Source organism: Nerophis lumbriciformis, linkage group LG08, assembly GCF_033978685.3.
Source record: "Nerophis lumbriciformis linkage group LG08, RoL_Nlum_v2.1, whole genome shotgun sequence".
Classification (NCBI taxonomy): Eukaryota; Metazoa; Chordata; class Actinopteri; order Syngnathiformes; family Syngnathidae; genus Nerophis; species Nerophis lumbriciformis.
Window position 1 is genome coordinate 10306294 of NC_084555.2, and position 17687 is coordinate 10323980.

At 42.2% G+C, this 17687-nt stretch overlaps 1 protein-coding gene across 2 annotated transcripts in view; it reads left to right on the forward strand.

The window, feature by feature from the left end:
* Positions 1 to 17687, forward strand: part of dync1h1 (dynein, cytoplasmic 1, heavy chain 1) — a 55677-nt gene that overhangs the window by 12704 nt on the left and 25286 nt on the right. For both annotated transcript variants that reach the window (XM_061968224.2, XM_061968225.2), the window contains exons 15-51: positions 1047 to 1157; positions 2129 to 2248; positions 2329 to 2568; positions 2660 to 2815; positions 2891 to 3004; positions 3726 to 3836; positions 3914 to 4123; positions 4192 to 4338; positions 4406 to 4572; positions 4648 to 4821; positions 6497 to 6851; positions 6931 to 7125; positions 7200 to 7482; positions 7573 to 7673; positions 9139 to 9298; positions 9372 to 9612; positions 9682 to 9865; positions 9951 to 10163; positions 10248 to 10486; positions 10567 to 10723; positions 10802 to 11026; positions 11097 to 11327; positions 11724 to 11864; positions 11977 to 12210; positions 12287 to 12493; positions 12589 to 12710; positions 12787 to 12952; positions 14448 to 14611; positions 14718 to 14847; positions 14911 to 15044; positions 15124 to 15238; positions 15303 to 15464; positions 15541 to 15755; positions 15816 to 16020; positions 16090 to 16263; positions 16338 to 16457; positions 16540 to 16660. In XM_061968224.2, coding sequence (XP_061824208.2) covers positions 1047 to 1157; positions 2129 to 2248; positions 2329 to 2568; positions 2660 to 2815; positions 2891 to 3004; positions 3726 to 3836; positions 3914 to 4123; positions 4192 to 4338; positions 4406 to 4572; positions 4648 to 4821; positions 6497 to 6851; positions 6931 to 7125; positions 7200 to 7482; positions 7573 to 7673; positions 9139 to 9298; positions 9372 to 9612; positions 9682 to 9865; positions 9951 to 10163; positions 10248 to 10486; positions 10567 to 10723; positions 10802 to 11026; positions 11097 to 11327; positions 11724 to 11864; positions 11977 to 12210; positions 12287 to 12493; positions 12589 to 12710; positions 12787 to 12952; positions 14448 to 14611; positions 14718 to 14847; positions 14911 to 15044; positions 15124 to 15238; positions 15303 to 15464; positions 15541 to 15755; positions 15816 to 16020; positions 16090 to 16263; positions 16338 to 16457; positions 16540 to 16660 — 6544 coding nt within the window. The remainder of the gene's footprint in view (positions 1 to 1046; positions 1158 to 2128; positions 2249 to 2328; positions 2569 to 2659; positions 2816 to 2890; positions 3005 to 3725; positions 3837 to 3913; positions 4124 to 4191; positions 4339 to 4405; positions 4573 to 4647; positions 4822 to 6496; positions 6852 to 6930; positions 7126 to 7199; positions 7483 to 7572; positions 7674 to 9138; positions 9299 to 9371; positions 9613 to 9681; positions 9866 to 9950; positions 10164 to 10247; positions 10487 to 10566; positions 10724 to 10801; positions 11027 to 11096; positions 11328 to 11723; positions 11865 to 11976; positions 12211 to 12286; positions 12494 to 12588; positions 12711 to 12786; positions 12953 to 14447; positions 14612 to 14717; positions 14848 to 14910; positions 15045 to 15123; positions 15239 to 15302; positions 15465 to 15540; positions 15756 to 15815; positions 16021 to 16089; positions 16264 to 16337; positions 16458 to 16539; positions 16661 to 17687) is intronic.

Here is a 17687-nt window from a genome sequence, read left to right on the forward strand (position 1 = left end):
TAACTCTTTTAGATTTGCTTTCTTTTAGACTTGCCGAGTTAGTGCTTTTCGTTGCAAACGTGTGTTTAAAAAATACAAATAATAGCAAGATAATACTGAAATGGGAAATGATAAATGTTAAAAATATATATCAAACAAACCTTTAACGAAGTGATTACTGCAAACTCATGCCTTCTTTGACTCTTGTAAAATCTTGCATTCTTCCGCCCTTTTTGATTACCTCGAGGAACTCTGAAGAAACATTTATCCTTTTCGGGATTTAGACGATTCGTACAGCCAAAAACAACACAAGCATAGGGCATTTTTTCTTCATGAAAGGCTAAATGGCGCATAGTACTCATTGAGAACAGAGCTCCCTTGACCACCACGCAAATTTAATGGGCCGGACGTGCCGTAACTAAAATCCAAGCAATAACTCCACGGTGATGTCTTGGTGAATTTACAGAGGAATTTGTGAAACTGAAACAATACAAAAAGAATGCCATTGTTAGTTAATAATACTAACACAGACACTTATAGATGTGTTAGCATAGTAGCTAATACTAACGCTGCTAGCTTAATTACATTAGGATAGCAAGAACAAATTTGCATTAAAACACTCCTACAGACATCATACACAGCACTGTTAAGTAAGTAACAATCGTTTTAGATAATAGTAAAAACCTACAAATGTTACTTGCAGTGATAATTAAAGAATCATTTTGAGCAGAAATTAAAATGGACGATTTTACTTCCACTTTAAGGCATCAAAACAGGAAGTACATTTTCAACGTGCAGCACCTGCAGTGGGCGAACTCGTCCAAAAGATTGCGCCATAGCAAAAACAATAACACACTATTCCATTGTTTCTGCTAGGGTTTAATGAAAACTATTGAACTCAAAACTTATGACAATTAGCAAAGAACAATCCATAAATTAGCTGCACCGTTTTATAAACCGAAAGGTTCAAAGCGGAGGAAAAAGTACATTTTTTTTTGTCCGGAATTTACAGTATTTCTTTCCAGGAATTGCTTGTGTGCTCAATATCAAAAATTCTGTGTTTTAAGGTCCAGTCCAAGGTGAATCTGAAATATGACTCTTGGCACAAAGAGGTGCTCAGCAAGTTTGGCCAAATGCTCGGTCAGAACATGCAGGATTTCCATGCCCAGATCTCCAAGGTAAAGCCCTATAATACATTATAGTGTGAGCAATACTTTATGAAACTAGAAAAAGCAATTTCAGTAGAAATTTTTTGTGAATGCTGAAAGGCGTACTGAAATGCTAACCGTTAGCACGCTATCCAGAAAATCAGAATCCGCTTTATTGGTCGGGTATGTTTTAACACACAAGAAATTTTACTTAGTAGACTGTACTCTCTACTAACATGTGAAAGGCTACTAGGATAATTGTGCAGTGGTGAATGGAGCAAAAGGACGATGAAGTGAATATGTTTAGGTACATTCAGAGTGACAGATTAGTTCCAGGGTCATTTCACAGCAACAGGTCTCACACACTGTTTTGCGTTCATCAAAGCTGCAAAATGAGTGACAAGGGCCAGAATGAGCATGTTAGCATGCATAAAGTACCAAACTATATCACTCTGAGGTGTATACCTGCAGAAACAGCAAGCATGCAAGTGTTGGCATGCTAGCAATTGACTAACATTACGGTACTAATGAGCATTTTTACTTTGGAACGGTTTTAATCAGATAAGAAATGTGGAAGAAACACTTTTAAATAGAGAATACATCTTAGGGGAAAGTGGGTAAATTTTTCTTACATTGAAAATAGTCTGAATGTCCCGAATAAGGGAGAGGTTTTAATGGTGAATTGGTTGAAATTGGTAAAAAAAAAAAAATTAGGGAGAAGTACTTGAAGGAAAAACAGGTGGAAACCGTAGTCGAAAGAAAAATACTGTAGGTGGAAACAGTGGTATTGAAAAGAAGGGGTTTGGGAAAATCATGAATTTTTGGAACACATTCCTGGGAATGTGGGAATTTTTGGAACATATAAAATGGTTTGAATCAGATAAATGTGGAAGAAGGAGGCGGACAAAAAATACAGCAGAATAAGTAGATTACTATATGCATGTCTTTAGCATTCAAACAATACATTCCCTGTCATTTAACATTTTTATGTTCCCTTTCAGTCCCGTCAAGACCTTGAGCAACATTCCGTGGACACCGCAAGCACATCAGATGCTGTCAACTTCATCACATATGTCCAAACGCTGAAGCGTAAAATCAAGCAATTTGAGAAAAATGTGGATGTGAGTATGTGAAAGACAAAGTGTCACAGAAGGAAAAAGCAATTTACAAACACAGTTCTTCCTCCTTTGTCTCTCTTTAGTTGTTTCGTAATGGGCAGCGGCTGCTTGAAAAGCAGAGATTCCAGTTCCCTCCATCTTGGCTCTACATCGACAACATCGAAGGAGAATGGGGGGCCTTCAGTGACATAATGAAGCGTAAAGACACTGCTATCCAACAACAGGTGGCCAACCTGCAGATGAAGATCGTCCAGGAGGACAAAGCTGTCGAAAACCGCACCACTGACTTGCTTAATGACTGGGAAAAGACAAAACCTGTTGCTGTAAGAGACACTGAGGGAAACCGTAAAACTAAATGATGCTCTTTTAGGCAAGAAAACCCAATTTATTAATGATATATGTACCGTACATCAGGGTAACCTGCGTCCTGAGGAGGCTCTTCAGTCTCTGACCATCTATGAAGGCAACTTTGGACGTCTGAAGGTTGAAAGAGAGAAGTGTGCCCGTGCCAAAGAGGCTCTGGAGCTCACTGACACCGGCTTGCTCAGCGGCAGTGAAGAGAGGGTCCAGGTAAGAATTCAACCACAAATATTAACTTCAGTCTCTTACCTGAGATTCAGTCATCAACAACTGTAATGATTGTAGGTAGCACTGGAGGAGCTGCATGACCTGAAGGAGGTGTGGTCAGAGCTGTCCAAGGTGTGGGAGCAGATTGACCAGATGAAAGAGCAGCCGTGGGTGTCAGTTCAACCTCGCAAGGTAACACATGAGCAGGATTACTCTAAATGCAACAATTAACTTCTCTATTCAAGTTGCCGGGTGCCTGGTCTACAAAAGCAAAAACGGGTCCGGGTCAAAAACCATTGCCATTAAAGCTGTGGATCTAGGCAACTTTCTGATGTAGTTTTTACCAACTTCACAATTTGAAGTATCAGAAATAGTCTTCTTTCAGCAGCTTTATCTACCTCTGCATGTGCTTTAAAATGTTGGTTTGTGTAAAACTTAAGCAGTTACGGCATGGACGTCAAATTACGTCAAACTCAAGGCCCGGAGGCCATATCTAGCCCACCACATCATTTTATTTGGCCTGCGAAAGACTTGTTCAATTTTTGACCAAAAAAAATGTACTTCCTGCGACTGCATAAGTTCTACACTTGCAAAATGTCCCAAGCATTTTTTTCCTGGTTATCAAAAAAAAGTACTTAATTAACTGCTTGTCACCTTGATTTAAGGTTTCAAAGCAAATTATTTTTCAATCTGTAAATTAAACATATGATAATCAAAATCTGTTGCCTAGGCAGATTGTGCAACGGGGCGTTTATGTTTATATTCATATAGATTCACCGTTACTAGCTGCCCTCTGATGGCAGACATAATTGCGATGTGGCCCTCAAAACAGAGTTTGACACCCCTGATTTATGGCATTCGGATAACTCATACAAAATTCACAGTTTGGCTTTTCTTTTTTGTGTGTCTATAGCTTCGTCAGAATCTGGATGCTCTCCTGAACCAGCTCAAAAACTTCCAAGCAAGACTTAGACAGTATGCTTCCTACGAGTTCGTCCAGAGGCTGCTGAAGGGATACCTCAAGGTTTAAGCAGTTCTTGTACTTCAACATTGTAATGTAACATTGCAATTGTAAGCATCATTTACACTGATTTTTATCAGGTCAACATGTTGGTGATTGAGCTGAAGTCAGAGGCTCTGAAGGACCGCCACTGGAAGCAGCTGATGAAGCGTCTACATGTCAACTGGGTCCTGTCAGAACTGACCCTTGGTCAAATCTGGGATGTGGATTTGCAGAAGAATGAGATGGTGGTGAAGGATGTGCTCCTGGTAGCCCAGGGAGAGATGGCTTTGGAAGAGTTCCTCAAACAGGTGAACTATCAGCGTAATTCACTAATTACACTTGTTTCAAATATTAATAAGTCTGTGCTGGTCTGCAGATCCGTGAAGTGTGGAACTCCTACGAGCTCGACTTGGTGAATTACCAAAACAAGTGTCGTCTCATTCGAGGATGGGATGACCTCTTCAACAAGGTCAAAGAGCACATCAACAGCGTGTCTGCCATGAAGTTGTCCCCTTACTACAAGGTAAAGGCTCATTAAAGCTTGTGTTACATTAAATCATTACTGTTTAAATAAAATGTTTTTCGCCTAGGTGTTTGAGGAGGACGCTCTGAGCTGGGAGGACAAGCTCAATCGCATCATGGCTCTGTTTGATGTTTGGATCGATGTCCAGCGTCGATGGGTCTACCTGGAGGGCATCTTCACAGGGAGTGCTGACATCAAACATCTGCTGCCGGTGGAAACCCAACGATTCCAGAGGTAAAGTGAAAAGGGCCTTAATTTCCTTCCAACATTTAACATGTAACTCAGTTTTTAAATGCATTGTGTTTACAGTATCAGCACTGAGTTCTTGGCACTAATGAAGAAAGTCACCAAGTCTCCTCTGGTGATGGATGTGCTGAACATACAAGGGGTGCAGAGGTCCCTGGAGAGGCTGGCTGACCTTCTTGGGAAAATACAGAAAGCCCTGGGAGAATACCTGGAGAGAGAAAGATCATCATTCCCCAGGTAAAATTACAAGATCCTTGAAGGGAAAATGATTTGAAGTTTGCATGGATTTACTGAACTTCTCAAAGCTTGACATCATATTGTACTTCATTAGACTGCAGACTAGTTGAGACTGAACTGCCCTCCCCCCAGTGGCTGCAGCAAAGTAGACCACTGATTTTGTTTAACACTTATTGATATGTACTGAGTTCCACGCACTCGGCATAAGTCTTCATCACGTAATCAACTGGCTGTGAAGTAGCAAAAAAGGCCGAAAATAAAAACAAATTTACAAAATGTGAAATACTTGCAAAGTCCCAATTAAGCAAATAATTTGTACAACACGTTATTGTCCTGTTAAGTGCTTGGCCCAACAACCAATGAAAACAATGTTTTATAACATACTCATAGGGAGCGGAAGTGTCACTTTCACTTTGTATTAGGGGTGCAACAATTTTCGGCAAATATCGACAAAAAAAATGTATCGCCGACAAATTCATGTGTCGACAACAGTCGGGACGTCGTCACAAGAGTTTTTCCGGATGGGCGCAAGTCCGCGTCGCCACTCGCGAGAATATTGTGGGTGAAAACATGTTAAGTGTGGGAACATTTCCTTTTATTCTTGGTAAAAAACATGAATTGTATTGCAGTGCAATGAAGCAAGGCACAACATCAATCTCACACACATACAAAACATTAGGCACCAATGCGCCGATACCATTAAAGATTAGACATACAATATATTAGACAGCTTACATTTTAAGAATTAATCAATGATCCAATTCTATAAATTGAGTGTTATCAGATTGCTAAAAATGCCAGGAGTTATTCAATAATGAATAATATAGCAGTTTGTAGGTTTTTAAACGCATCATCACAAAATGTTTTTCTCTTAGACTAAGTTGTTTTCATTGATGCTATTTTAACTGTCCTTTTTTGTACGTAAAAAAATATTCTTTTTTTCTTTTCTTTTTTTATCAATTTGCCTGTCCTTGCTTTTGAATTGAAAGTTTATTAGTTATTTTTATTTTTGTCACAGCTGAAATAGCAGCGTAGTTACATTATAAATAAATATTTATGAATTAATTACTCATCTTTGTTGTTAGTATGCACATCTCTAAAAATAACTCAAGATAAATTAAAGATTTTTATAGCAAAATTAGAGCCACTTAATGTATAAGCATTATAATCAGACTACGGTAATAGTTAAGATAATCTATGACTAGTCGACTATCAAAATAGTCTTTAGTTGCAGCCCTATTTTGCACTGAAGGGAAAGAGGAAAGCATTTTGCTGTCAGACCTCCTTGCATTGTGATTGGGATGTTTTGATTAGATGACTGTAGACTCATAATAAGAGTATATTTTCACCGTATCACGTCAAAATTAGCTCGATTAACCATGATACTATGATTTTTTTTTTTTGGAAATGCTTTGATGACATCATGAGCTTTGAGAAACCATGTCGTGTTACCTTGCTATCCGTTCTTACTAGCTTAGAGGTGTATTAAGCACACACATTTATTAGTTAGTTATAAAATTATTATATTTGCATTGGGATGGCTGTAAACTTATACATTTTCCTTCCTGACGCTAAATGTGTATTTTGTGGACCCGTTTTATGAAGTATTTTGACTATAAAAAAGTTTATTGCTCTCGAAAAACAAAACAAAAATGTGACATACATATTCTTCTAGGTTCTACTTCGTGGGAGACGAGGACCTGCTGGAGATCATCGGAAACAGCAAGAACGTGGCCAAGCTGCAGAAGCACTTTAAAAAGATGTTCGCAGGCGTCTCCAGCATCTTGCTCAACGAGGACAACACTGTGGTGCTGGGCATATCGTCTCGCGAGGGCGAGGAAATTGTCTACAAGACGCCCGTCTCAATCACTGAGCACCCCAAGATCAACGAGTGGCTGACGCTGGTGGAGAAGGAGATGAGGGTGACGCTGGCCAAGCTGCTCGCAGAATCTGTCACTGAGGTCACCTCCTTCAACAAGGGCACTGCCGTGGATCTGAGCCAGTACATCAACTGGATCGATCGCTATCAGGTTTGATCGCATGCTCATCATGTTACTCGTAAGCTGTTACTTGGTCATGAAATGTAACCTCTTTGTCGTCCATCCAAAGGCTCAGCTGGTGGTGCTCTCCGCCCAAATCGCCTGGTCCGAAAACATTGAGTCAGCCTTGACATCCATCCCTGGTAGCGGCGACATGACCTCCATTCAGGGTGTGCTGTCAAACGTGGAAGCCACGCTCAATGTGCTGGCCGATACCGTGCTCATGGAACAGCCGCCACTTCGCAGGAGGAAGCTGGAGCACCTGGTGAGGGAGAATGCTTATCTTCAGGTGTTTTTATTTGACCGTGGCACACATTCTGATGTCTTTCCGCCTCTCAGATCACAGAGCTGGTGCACCAACGTGACGTGACCAGGAGTCTGATCAGGAACAAGATTGACAACCCCAAGTCCTTCGAGTGGCTCAGTCAGATGCGCTTCTACTTTGACCCCAAGCAGACAGATGTTCTACAGCAGCTGTCCATCCAGATGGCTAATGCCAAGTTCAACTATGGCTTTGAATACTTGGGTGTCCAGGACAAGCTTGTCCAGACTCCACTGACTGACCGCTGCTACCTGACCATGACTCAGGCTCTGGAGGCTCGCCTTGGAGGGTCACCATTTGGTATGTTTTTTTGTTTTGTATTTATCCCACCACTATAAACTTTTTTTTTTTTTTAATTAAGTTATTCAAAAGTATTACTTCTTCTCTAAGGTCCTGCTGGAACAGGAAAGACAGAGTCTGTGAAAGCTCTGGGCCACCAGCTTGGCCGCTTTGTGTTGGTCTTCAACTGCGATGAGACATTCGACTTCCAGGTATGTTACATATACTGCTAAAAGAAACATTAAATAAGAATGATGAACACTATTTATACACATGAGTGAGGAGTCACTCAGAGAACAGGGCGCCAATTAACCACTTCCGGTGTTTTCTTTCTGCTGTGGTATGAGCCCAAATTGGCGATATATGGCCTTCATGAAGAGAGTATCTGGAGACACATGTGGATTAAGTGGCCTTAAAGAGGAACTGCACTTTTTTGGAATTTTGCCTATTGTTCAAAATCATTATGAAAGACATGACGTCAGATGTTTTTCTTTTTATTCATTCTAACTCAGAAATAAAAATTCTCTTACAGCGGAGCCAGTGGAAGGTCATCTATTCCGCCCATTAAACCCCCCCCCAAAAAAAAAAACCCATCCAAAAAGCGCCACCAATAAGTGTATTTACATTTCGTGACTTGAATATTGACAAAGTATTAGTTATATTGTTATTATAAGCGCTAACGCAGACAAACTATTTATAGCGGTGCCGTGATTATGAGCTTGTGTGCCAATGTTGACATGATCGACTGCTTCCTCGTTTCCTTGCTTGTCAAATTTTATAGTAGATAATAGATTATGCTTCTCATCTGGATAGTAGAAGAACAAGGACATATTCCGACATTTTTGTACACGTTCACAGCCAATTTAGACCTGGAAATGGCGAGAACGACATGAAAAGAGGCTTGGTTCCACCCCCTCCTTTTCTTTGCAAAGAGTATGAGTCATTCTTCATCTAAATTACAATATATGACTATCCTAGCAGTCGTCATCCTAATGACAGCATACCTTGTACAGTAAGTGATGTTGTATTATGTATGTTGGCTCTCATTAAGTCTGCAGTGATGTTAAAAGAACAACGATTAGTTATTTAAATGAATGCGCCGTGTATGCTTAAAATTAGCAAAATACGTAAATATTACATGTTATTATTTATATGTGCCTGTTACTACATTACATGTATACTTGCATCGTGTATATAAAACAATAATGGAGGTGTTTGGATGTTTTTTAAGGCTTCATAAGCAGAACAGCGTGACTCCCACGGGCTCCATTGTAAGCGGACATTTGATCGCATTTATTTACTATTTAGAGTGCCTAAAAAAAATACATCGGCCTTATGTCTTTCATAATGATTGTGAACGATGGGGGGGAGTGCAGTTCCCCTTTTAAGAGGTCATTAATAAGGTAACAATAGTAGTCCTAATGCTGGGTTGTTGTCTTTAATGGACCCCACCACCTCTTCTGGTGTATCAACCTGTCTCCTGTTATGTCATCTACTCTCTTGACACTGTCCTGTTAGGCAAGACAATACTTTTGGAAAATTGCCATCTGGGAAGAGAGTCACTACCGCAACAACTTAGAGCTAACAGTAGTTGCGAGGGCCCCTGGGGGAAAAATGCAAAATGAGCAAGGGAATCTGCTGTGTTCATACAAGTCTGTGTACGTCCTTGCCTTTTAGGCCATGGGTCGTATCTTTGTGGGTCTGTGCCAAGTGGGAGCTTGGGGCTGCTTTGACGAGTTCAACCGTCTGGAGGAGAGAATGCTGTCTGCCGTCTCTCAGCAAGTCCAGTACATCCAGGTGGCCTTGAGGGAACACAGCAACCCCAACAGAGACAGGAGTATGTGGGGGAAGCGTCCAGTAAATCATGATGATTGAACAAATAAGGCTAAAATGCGATGTCATCTCACCAGGTGTGCCGGTCACCACAGAACTCTTGAACAAGCAGGTGAAGGTGAGCCCAGACATGGCCATCTTCATCACCATGAATCCTGGCTATGCCGGCCGCTCCAACCTTCCCGACAACTTGAAGAAGCTCTTCCGAAGCTTAGCCATGACCAAGCCGGACCGTCAGCTCATTGCCCAGGTCATGCTCTACTCTCAGGGCTTCCGCACGGCTGAGATCCTCGCCAAAAAGATTGTTCCCTTCTTCAAGTATGTTCTCCTATGGAGAAAGAACTACATCCCAGGGAACACTTTGATTAATATGTACCTTCTTTTCAGGCTGTGTGACGAGCAGCTGTCGTCTCAAAGTCACTACGACTTTGGCCTGCGAGCTCTCAAGAGCGTGCTGATAAGTGCTGGCAACGTGAAGCGTGAGCGCATCCAAAGAATCAAAAGGGAGAAGTTTGAGCGCGGAGAAGTTGTTGATGAGAATGAAATTGCAGAAAACCTTCCCGAACAAGAAGTAATAAAAAATAAAAAAAAGACCAGGAGAAATTAATTTACATTGAAAGTACTTGAATCTTGAATATGACCCTTTGTTGCTGTAGATTCTGATCCAGAGCGTATGCGAGACCATGGTGCCCAAGTTGGTGGCAGAGGACATTCCTCTTTTGTTCAGCCTGCTATCCGACGTCTTCCCCGGAGTACAGTACATGCGTGGAGAGATGACTGCGCTCAGGGAGGAGCTCAAGAAGGTGTGCAGGGAGATGTACCTCACCTACGGAGATGGTGACGACGTGGGCTGCATGTGGGTGGAGAAGGTAAGTACATTACCTATGTATATGCCAACTCTTCCAGGGTTTCATAGAAATACTTCAAACGTTGCTGTATTATTTTCTCATTAGGTGCTGCAGCTGTACCAGATAACGCAGATCAACCATGGCCTCATGATGGTGGGACCTTCAGGTAGTGGAAAGACAATGGCTTGGCGGGTGCTGCTTAAAGCCCTGGAGAGACTGGAAGGTCTTGAGGGTGTGGCCCACATCATTGACCCCAAAGCAATTAGCAAGGACCACCTCTACGGAACACTTGACCCCAACACCCGCGAATGGACTGACGGCTTGTTTACACACATCCTCAGAAAGTGAGTAGCAGAAGGGAGAAGTACGATGGGCTCTTTTTGTGAATGTGTGATTGTAAAATTTTATTTTCTTTGACTTTCAGGATTATTGACAATGTCAGAGGTGAACTACAGAAGCGCCAGTGGATCATCTTTGATGGAGATGTAGACCCTGAGTGGGTTGAAAATCTCAACTCCGTATTAGATGACAATAAATTGCTCACGCTGCCCAACGGAGAGCGTCTCAGCTTGCCACCAAATGTAAAAGCAGCTCCAATTGCCCTTTTTCCTCTCCCTTTCCCTTTTTTTTTTTAACCCTTACATTCACACTTTCCCAAGGTACGTGTAATGTTCGAGGTCCAGGACCTGAAGTACGCCACCCTGGCCACAGTTTCTCGCTGTGGTATGGTGTGGTTCAGCGAAGATGTGCTCAGCACAGACATGGTTTTCAACAACTTCCTGGCTCGCATTCGTAGTATCCCACTGGACGAGGGAGAGGACGAGGCTCAAAGAAAGAGGAAGGGCACAGAGGATGAGGAGGAGACTGCTTCTCCAATGTTGCAGGTATAATCTTACACCTCGTACTGCAACGTCAACATTTGGGCATCTGTATTGAACTCTTGTGTCCCACTAGATCCAGCGTGATGCCGCCGCCATCTTGCAGCCTTACTTCACTTCCACCGGCCTTGTCATTAAGGCCTTGGAGCACGCCTCCAAGATGGAGCATATCATGGACTTCACCCGCCTGCGATGCATGGGTTCACTGTTTTCGATGCTGCACCAGGCCTGCCGTAACGTGGCCCTGTACAACAACAACCACCCTGACTTTCCAATGCCGATTGATCAGCTTGAGCGATACATGCAGGTGAGTCATTTTTAACGACTATGCTGTAAAAGTAGGCGTGTCATTTATTTGGTTGGTCCACTTAAACACCTCCTCCTCCTCCCCCTTGTTTAGACTGACAAAAAAAAATCTGATCTGTATCACTTGAGGACAAATAAATCCCATTTGGTGTGCATTGTAACAAGAAGAAATACAAAACATGCAGAAGTGTGTTTTTTTTTTTAAACAGTGTGTCTATTTATTTTAGTTATTCAAAAAAATAACTTGGTCAATAGAACTTTTTGAACCCATTCAAAAATACGGTGATAACCGTGATAATTTTAATCACAATAACCACGTATGAAAATATCATTTTGTTACATCGCTAACTGTTACACTGTACAACAATTTGAAAACCTTTGTCAATGTTTTCTGCAGAGATATCTGATTTATGCCGTGCTGTGGTCCTTCTCTGGTGATGGACGGCTGAAAATGAGGGCTGAGCTAGGAGAATACATCCGCCGCATCACCACAGTGCCCCTCCCCAGTGCTCCCAACATCCCCATCATTGATTATGAGGTACTGATGACTTAAACACAAAAACACCCACATTTTTTCCCATATTAACGTTCTCTGAAGTGAATACACATTTTATTCTGTCTCATAAGCAAATTTGGTCTGTTTTGCTCAGGTTTGTATCTCCGGCGAGTGGCAGTCTTGGCAGGGTAAGGTGCCCCAGATCGAGGTAGAGACTCACAAAGTGGCCTCGCCTGATGTCGTGGTCCCGACCTTGGACACTGTGCGCCATGAGGCTTTGCTGTACACCTGGCTGGCAGAGCACAAACCACTAGTGCTGTGTGGACCTCCGGGCTCTGGAAAGACCATGACACTCTTCAGTGCTCTCAGAGCCTTGCCTGATATGGAGGTGAGAAACAAGCTTATTTCCCCTTGTACCTGTATGTTACAATTTAATGTATTAATATTTTAATCATTTTCCCCAGGTTGTTGGTCTGAACTTCTCCAGCGCCACCACCCCAGAACTGCTACTCAAGACCTTTGACCACTACTGCGAGTACCGCCGCACTCCCAACGGCGTGGTCCTTGCCCCTGTGCAGCTTGGCAAGTGGTTGGTGTTGTTCTGTGATGAGATCAATCTGCCTGATATGGACAAGTACGGCACACAAAGAGTCATCTCCTTCCTCAGACAGGTAAAGGCACTGCTTAAGAGCTAGGAAAAGCATCAGCATCACATGCAGTATCCCCATTTTATGCTAACTGCTCTGGGGTCATGTTCTCTGTACAGATGGTGGAGCATGGAGGGTTCTATCGCACATCAGACCAGACTTGGGTCAAACTGGAGAGGATCCAGTTTGTGGGTGCCTGTAATCCTCCCACTGATCCAGGCAGAAAGCCTCTAACACACAGGTAATAATAATGAGAGCCCTGACCCAAATGTACCTGTGAGCAATGAAGAAATAAATTGTTGCGTGACCTTCTATAGGTTCCTGCGTCACGTTCCTGTGGTGTACGTCGACTATCCCGGCCCAGCTTCTCTCACACAGATTTACGGCACCTTCAACCGGGCCATGTTGCGCCTCATCCCCTCGCTGCGGACCTATGCTGAACCTCTTACTGCTGCTATGGTGGAATTCTATACCATGTCTCAGGTAAGGAAGAAAAATAATAAATAGAGGCGTCCCGATACAACATTTTCAGTGCAGAAAGGTTACCGATATTGGAGCCATGAGTGTTGGCCAATATCGATATAATATCAGCAGGCATCAGTACATTTTTTCATTTGTAGTGTGGAATGTTAGAAAAGCTTTGGTCAAGTGAAAATACTTAAGGGACAATGGTAGGTATGAAATCTGTTCTGGTGACATTGTGTGGTCACTATAATTCATCAAATTAAGGGCATTATGTAGTAAATTGAATAATAATCAATTTAGACTTTGTATGTGGAAGTAAAATGAAACTATAATTGATACTTGTTTATATTGACATTTTTTTAGACTGCAAAATTGTTCAATGAAGGATACCTACTAGATTCGTTGAGCTCAGGGGTCAGCAACCTTCAGCATACACAGAGCCATTTGAGCGCATTTCCCACCAAATAAAAGCCACCTCGAGCCTCAAACTCTTTGATCCCTAAAATGGTGATAACACCCCTTATAGTTTCATTACACTTACAGTATTTATGAAATCAAACACTAGACAGAAAATAACTCCAAGTATATTTGCTCTGATCAGCTTTCCGCAGCAGTTCCGAAACTTCTTTTTATTGTCATTTCCAGCTGGGTATTTTTCTGCAAATGTGTGTCTGTTCTAGAAATGTCTTTCAACATTTGATTCTTTGTTGTTTGCTATTTTACAAATATTAAGCACACAGGTGAACCAACTTCTTTAACATAAAGCATAAATGTTCTATTTCCATTAGAAATGTTTCTCTTTTTTGATCTGTCCATTGCTAGCTTACGAAGGGGTTGACTGCTAAAAACAATACAATTGCTTGGCAGCAAAAGGTGATGCATAGGCGTACATTTCGAAATATTAAAACACGTTTTATTTTATATTACAAGATCACAGAACTACCCAAAATAACAACTGTTATAATAAAATAAACCAAATAAATAAATAAAAAAGACATTATTTCTTGACATTTTGTTTGATAGCCAAAGGGAGCCCAGGCAGAGGCATGAAAGAGCCACATTCGGCTCCAGAGCCCCGGGTTGCAGACCACTGGTCTAGCTTGTGTGCTTAGTTAGCTGTTGTGGACCGTAGCTGTTAACTCCTAGTGACCTCTAGCCTGCCATGTTTACCGTTTTATAAAGAGAGATCAAACTTGGATGTTTTTAGAAGACATTCAGATGTTAACTGGCTGTCAAGTTTTGCACTGTGTGAATGCATACAAAGGAGAACTAATAATGGAGATTGAAGACGCAAGCCAATATCATCCGATACTTTTTTTAAATGTTTTTTCTTTTTTTTCTTTTTTTCTTTTTCTTTTTTTTATTATTTCGGATCGGGACTCCCCTAATAACACTATGGCGTTAATTATCAGTTTGTAAAATCTATGCACTTCTTTCAGGAGCGTTTCACGCAGGACACACAACCTCCTCTGGCTTTGATTATCAGTTTGTAACATCTATGCACTTCTTTCAGGAGCGTTTCACGCAAGATACACAACCTCACTACATCTACTCTCCAAGAGAGATGACCCGCTGGGTGAGGGGGATCTTTGAAGCCCTGAGGCCACTGGAGACTCTCCCCGTGGAGGGACTTATCCGTATCTGGGCTCATGAGGCTCTTCGCCTCTTCCAAGATAGGTTAGCGCAAGTTTGCTATAATTATTTTCCAAACGAGTCCTTTTTCCCTAATTCGGACAACCCTGAGCAAGTTTCAAATGTGGTTGGTGTTCCTGTTTGTTCCCAGGCTTGTCGGTGATGAAGAGAGAAGGTGGACGGATGAGAACATCGACATGGTTGCTCTCAAACACTTCCCTAACATTGATAAGGAGAAGGCTCTCAACAGGCCCATCCTCTACAGCAACTGGCTCTCAAAGGTAAACATAAAATAAAGACATGAAATATTGATGTTTTGACAAGTCTGTCTTGTTTGACTCCAGGACTACATCCCAGTGGAACAAGAGGAGCTGAGGGACTATGTCAAGGCTCGTCTTAAGGTCTTCTACGAGGAGGAGCTTGACGTCCCTCTGGTGCTCTTTAACGAGGTGTTGGACCATGTTCTCAGAATTGATCGGTGAGTTTTGGGGCTTAAGCATTATAAAACTTATGAGTTAACTGGCATCTCCATTGACTGACAACATCTCTTCTTCTAGAATCTTCCGCCAGCCACAGGGGCATCTTCTGTTGATTGGTGTGAGCGGAGCAGGGAAGACAACTCTGTCTCGCTTTGTTGCCTGGATGAACGGACTTAGTGTTTACCAAATCAAGGTTGGTATTACAACATTGTAAGTCGATGTGTTCATATTTATTTGATATTTTGGGGGGTATTCAGGTACACAGGAAGTACAGCGGAGAGGACTTTGATGAGGACTTGCGTACGGTGCTTCGTCGCTCTGGTTGCAAAAACGAGAAGATCGCCTTCATCATGGACGAGTCCAACGTGCTGGATTCTGGATTCCTTGAGAGAATGAACACCCTGCTGGCCAACGGGGAGGTAAATTGCTCCCACTTTTTGCAGCATTGTTGCTTTTTCCAGAAATTGACAGTCCCTAATGTGACAAAATCCATAGGTCCCTGGATTATTTGAGGGAGATGAGTATGCCACCCTGATGACTCAGTGCAAGGAGGGTGCTCAGAAAGAGGGACTCATGCTCGACACCCACGAGGAGCTCTACAAGTGGTTTACCAGCCAGGTTATCCGGAACCTCCATGTGGTTTTCACCATGAATCCCTCATCGGAGGGCCTGAAGGACAGGGCTGCCACATCTCCAGCCCTCTTCAACAGGTAAACAAATGCCAAACAAACCACTTATTGCATTGATGCTAAATGAGAACTCTGCTTTAGGTGTGTGCTGAATTGGTTTGGAGACTGGTCCACTGAGGCTCTTTATCAAGTCGGGAAGGAGTTCACCAGCAAAATGGACCTGGAGAAGCCCAACTACAAAGTGCCAGACTATATGCCTATCGTCTATGACAAACTGCCCCAGCCACCATCACACAGGGAGGCCATCGTTAATGGCTGTGTGTTCGTACACCAGACACTTCACCAGGTAACCATCTCCGGATTCAAAAATGTGCATTTTGGCAGACATGTGCTTTAAATGTCTACCTGTCACTAGGCTAACAACCGTTTGGCTAAGCGAGGTGGTCACACAATGGCCATCACTCCTCGCCACTACCTGGACTTCATCAACCAGTATGCCAACTTGTTCAACGAGAAGCGCAGCGAGCTGGAGGAGCAACAGATGCACCTCAACGTCGGTCTCCGTAAGATCAAGGAGACTGTTGATCAGGTAACATGAAGGATTATAGTTGACAGTGCGCTTACCTTCTGGCAACACGACTGTAATCACAAGTTCTTATCAAGGTGGAGGAGCTCCGTCGCGACCTTCGAATCAAGAGCCAGGAGTTGGAGGCAAAGAACGCTGCTGCCAATGACAAGCTGAAGAAGATGGTTAAAGACCAACAGGAGGCTGAGAAGAAAAAGGTACTTTTTAATAAAATAAATTGAACTTATTTTATTCCCATATTGTTTCTACAAAGTCTTATTGTGACTGTTCTGATTCCAGGTGATGAGCCAGGAGATACAGGAATCTGTCTACAAGCAGCAGGAGGTGATCAAGGACAAACAACTGCGAGTCAAACAGGACTTGGACCAAGTGGAGCCAGCTGTCATTGAGGCACAGAATGGTATGTTGTGTATTTTTAACTCGTAATTTGTCTTCTACGCTGTTATTAGCATAAAGTGACAGCTCAACATTCTTTGAAGCTGTCTACAAACCAAAAGAAATGTTACATAATAATTCTAAAGTGCAACCTATCATGTTCAGTAGTAGGGATAGGAATTGAAAACCGAATCTTGTTCAGAACCGGTTACCAGTATACCAATTCCTTGGAATCGCTTGCCATTTTGCCACGGTTCTTTTATTGAATCTTCCGGGTGGGGATGACGTCATTGGGCAACATGCGTAGTGACGCTAGATCGCAAAGTGGCAGAGCCCGGGTGCAACAAATGCTTTAAAGTTGGCTACATTTTACAAGAAAAGTTTGGAACAGCATGACTTGTAATAATTATAAGGCTTAGTTCATCAAGAGGAGAACATACAAACAATATGCTGGAACATTTGAACACACAGCATGCAATAATTTATAAATGAAAGTTGCATTTTTGAACCGCTGCTATCTAATCCCACCAGCAGTAACGCTAGCACGTCATCTGACTTCAACAAGTACTAACACCTCCTATCATGTTAGCGCTATTATTTGTTAAATTTAAATGAATGCCTTGTCATTTAGATGAGCATGACGAGACAGATTGTGACTGGCTCCGAGGCAGGCAGCCCAGTTCACGTTTGCCGATAGGCGTATGTCACCGAGCAGCGACTAAGTTTGTGGTCAAAAGTTTGCATTTTCAGTAGGTGAATGCTAGATTGTAGTCAGAGAAAAGTGGCATGTTTTCCTGCAACCAGATTTTCTCTGTCATGATATTATACAGGTGAAACTCACAAAATTTGAATATGGTGTAAAAGTCCATTCATGTCAGCAATGAACTTCAAATGGGAAAATAATCTGTTATTAACTCATTACATGCAAAGTGAGATATGTCAGGCCTTGATTTGTTATAATTTTGATCATCATCGCTTAGTTTTTGAAACCTTACATTTTTCAATTCAAAGTTTTCATAACTGTAAGCCAGTGAACTATGCAAGGGACCTTG